The sequence below is a fragment of the Ornithodoros turicata genome, chromosome 1, assembly GCF_037126465.1.
Source record: "Ornithodoros turicata isolate Travis chromosome 1, ASM3712646v1, whole genome shotgun sequence".
In the NCBI taxonomy this organism is placed as follows: Eukaryota; Metazoa; Arthropoda; class Arachnida; order Ixodida; family Argasidae; genus Ornithodoros; species Ornithodoros turicata.
Genome location: NC_088201.1, coordinates 76,465,177 through 76,468,772, shown reverse-complemented (window position 1 = coordinate 76,468,772; position 3,596 = coordinate 76,465,177). Strand labels below are relative to the sequence as shown.

The 3,596-nt window shown below is 50.3% G+C and overlaps 1 protein-coding gene across 1 annotated transcript; it reads right to left on the bottom strand.

The window, feature by feature from the left end:
* Positions 1-1,592: 1,592 nt before the first annotated feature.
* LOC135401109 (zinc finger protein 235-like) lies at positions 1,593-3,596 on the bottom strand. Its single transcript, XM_064633302.1, has 2 exons — positions 2,131-3,596; positions 1,593-2,020 (listed from the first exon to the last, which is right to left on the bottom strand). The coding sequence occupies exons 1-2, from the start codon at positions 3,422-3,424 to the stop codon at positions 1,998-2,000; spliced, it is 1,317 nt and encodes a 438-aa protein (XP_064489372.1). The 5' UTR covers positions 3,425-3,596; the 3' UTR covers positions 1,593-1,997.

The following is a 3,596-nucleotide window of genomic DNA, read 5'->3' as shown; positions in this document are numbered from 1 at the left end:
CGCGTGGCATTCCCATTCTCGTGGCGTCCTAACATTCGCAGATGAACACAACCCATAGCGAAGCCCGGAATCGCGTGGCATTCCCGTGGCGTCCTAGCATTCGCGGATGGGGGCAACCCATAACGAAGTGCGTAATCGCGCGCATTCCCATTCCCGTAGCGTCCTGGCGTTCGCGGATGGGGCCAACCCATGACGAAGCCCGCAATCGCGTGGCATTCCCATTCCCGTCGTGTCCTAGCATTCGCGGATGGGGACAACCCATGACGAATCGTGCAATCGCCTGGTATTCCCGTGGCGTTCAAGCATTCGCGGAAGAGGGCAACCTATGACGAAGGGTGTAATCACGTGCATTCCTGTACTGTCCCAGCATTCGGGCAACTCATAACGAAACCCGCAATTGCGTGGCATTCCAATGGTGTTCTAACATTCCTGGAAGACGGCAACCCAAAACGAAATGCGCAATGGCTTGCAATCTGGTGCATTCCCATGCCCGCTGTGTCCTGCGGTAGCTCTAGTGTCTAGTCAACCCTCTCAGCACAGACTGACAGTGAGATCACCACTTTTATTCCCGCGTACCAACCACGATTCTCTCTCAATGATTACTTTTGGGATGTCATTCACAAACCTGAATGCATTCAACAAAACAGGCCCGTAACACAAGAGGTGATTCTCAGGATTCTTCTCAGAAGTTGCCACATCTTGTAGAAATTTTTTAATATAGTACTTCTTTGGGTTGATTTATTTGTTTATGTTATCCGCCTTGTAGGGCATAAAAGAAGCATTCTTAGTAGGAGGAATAAAAAGGGAAACGGACCTTGGTTAATTTCATGGTCAGTGTGAATGTGTTCTTTCCTGGTTTGTTGTTGTTGTTGTTTTTTTACATGGGCTACCACCCAATCGAGCCCCAATCTCTTTTTAACCTCGGCCTGCTCATGCGTGCGAGTTTCAAAACATCCAACATAAACAAAATACGGCAGGACACAGACTGCGTCCATACAACCTTTCCTCTCATTGCATTACCATGTGTAAGGCCCTTCTTTTTCTGCTGCGGCACATCCTGAATTCCGCAGCAGGGAACTATGACTTCTGCATTTTTCCGCGGTAAAAGGCAAATCGCCCTAGTTAAGACAGAAAATACTCTCTGTTAGCTCTTAGTGTGGAGGAACATGGTTACAACTGCAAAAACTTTTGTGACTTAGCATAACAAGGTACATTGTACTTTCTTGAGAGGGAGTGGCATTTTTTGAAACTGACTACCAAATTGTACTTGCTAGGTGACCTCTCTGCATGAACAGAGTTCACTGTCACACAGAGGTACTTGACAGCTATGGACACCAAAGCAGAGGTCAGCCTTTGCATTCCACTCCAGAATCCCAGAGAGTTGAGGGTTAGGAGAGGAGTTAGAGGGTTGTTCCAGCACACCGATAGGGCCATATCACGACCTGGCGGCCTTATCCGGTTAGCACATCTACACTGTAACGCAAGCCGACCCGGTGCAAGCAAACTCTGTTCGTCTTGCGCGTAAACTGAGTTAAGCATGCTTCTTCTGCAAAATTCTGCGCAAAACCTCATATTCCGCGGCAGACCCGCAAATTTTTGCAGAATCGTGGAATCACAGAAAATGAAGGGCCTTAACCACTTCATCAGGTCTCTGGGTGTAGGACGTGCAACAGAACAGAATTGACACTTGGACGGCCTCTTTCACGTGTACATGTACGTGTATGTGCCCTCTGCACTTGTACGGTCGTTATCCCAAATGTGTACTGGCTACATGCTAACTTTGTGCTGTACATGAACTCTGCAGTACAGAAGTTGCATTCGTACGACTTTACACCTGTGCAAGTTTCCTCGTTGCACTGCAGGTTTGTGCTGTGCCCCAGGTCTGTAGAACAGGGAATTGTCCTCTATGACTTCTCGCCTGTGGGTGTTCATTTGTGATGCCCAGGTCCATGCTGTGCCAGAATTCAACAGGACAGAGACTGCACTTGTATCACACCTCAAGTTTGTGCTGGAGATGACACTGCAAGACAAAGGTCGGCTGCTCACCCATGTGTATTTGCTTGTGACGTGACAGGGTCGTACTCTGCCTGAACTCTGCAGGACAGAGATCACACTTGTATGGCTTCTCACCCGTGTGTGTTCGCTTGTGACGCCGTAGGTGCCCTCTCTGACCGAAGTCCGCAAGGCAGACATCACACTTGTATGGCTTCTCGCCCGTGTGTGAACGCTCGTGACGCTGTAGGTACCTCTTCTCGCTGAATTCCGCAGGGCAGACGTTGCACTTGTATGGCTTCAAGCCTGTGTGTCTGTACCTGTGACGTGACAAGGTTCTGCTCTGTCCAAACACTGCAGGACAGAGATCGCACTTGTATGGCTTCTCGCCTGTGTGAGTCCGCCTGTGATCCTGTAGGTGCCCTCTCTGGCTGAACTCCGCAGGACAGACATCACACTTGTATGGCTTCTCACCCGTATGCGTGCGCTTGTGACGCTGTAGATATTCGCTCCGGCTGAACTTCGCAGGGCAGACATCGCACTTGTGTGGCTTCTCGCCTGTGTGTGTCCGCTTGTGACGCCGTAGGTACCCGCTCTCGTTGAACTCCGCAGGGCAGACATTGCACTTGTATGGCTTCTCGCCTGTGTGTGTGAGCTTGTGACGTAACAGGGTTCTGCTCTGTCTGAACCCTGCAGGACAAAGATCGCACTTGTATGGCTTCTCACCTGTGTGCGTTTGCTTGTGACGTGACAGGGTTGTGCTATGTCCGAACTCTGCAGAACAGAGGTCACACTTATATGGTCTCTCGCCTGTGTGTGTCCGCTTGTGATCCTGTAGGTGCCCACTCCGGATGAACTCAGCAGGGCAGACATCGCACTTGTATGGTTTGTCGCTGATGTGTGTCCACTTGTGATGTTGTAGATATTCGCTTCGGCTGAACTCCGCAGAGCAGACAACACACTTGTATGGCCTCTCTCCTGTGTGTGTCCGCTTGTGATCCTGTAGTTGCCCACTCCGGCTGAACTCGGCAGGGCAGATATCGCACTTGTATGGCTTCTCTTCTGTGTGCGTCCTCTTGTGATGCCGCAGTTGCCCGCTTTGGCTGAACTCCGCAGGGCAGACAACGTACCTGTATGGCTTCACATTTTTGTGTGTCCGCTCATGGCACTGTAATGTGCTTCTGCAGTATGCTTCTGCAGTATACTTCGACTCATGGTTCTCACTTGCAGACCACGAGAATGCAGAGACACAGATGTTGCACTCTGAGCCCATCTCTCCCATCTGAACATCCATTCGGGGAGTAGTGGGACACTTTTCAGACTCATTGTGACAGTGTGCAAACATATGGCATTTCAGACTAGCTTTCGAGGTGCATGCAAGTGCACATGGCTTGCTCTGCTCCGGAGGTCGCTCTGTGGGTCGATCGTTCATAGTGACTAGTGCAGTGCTGTCGAGTTGCAGCTCAACTGTTGCTGTGCTGATCTTCAAGTGTGCATTTGAAGAAATGTGACGAGAAGATTCTTGATCAGAGGCGCCTCTGTGCAGCTCCCTAATATGGAGTGTACCACTGCTTCCTCTTGCACCTGAAATTTACAGAAATGGA

Excerpts from the sequence above, each read along its gene's own strand:
- LOC135401109 (XM_064633302.1), bottom strand. The coding sequence starts at position 3,424 with ATGAACGATCGACCCACAGAGCGACCTCCGGAGCAGAGCAAGCCATGT. Across the intron at positions 2,021-2,130 it reads TCACAAGCGAACACACACGG|TGTCATCTCCAGCACAAACT; the intron begins GTGAGAAGCCAT and ends TTTGTCTTGCAG.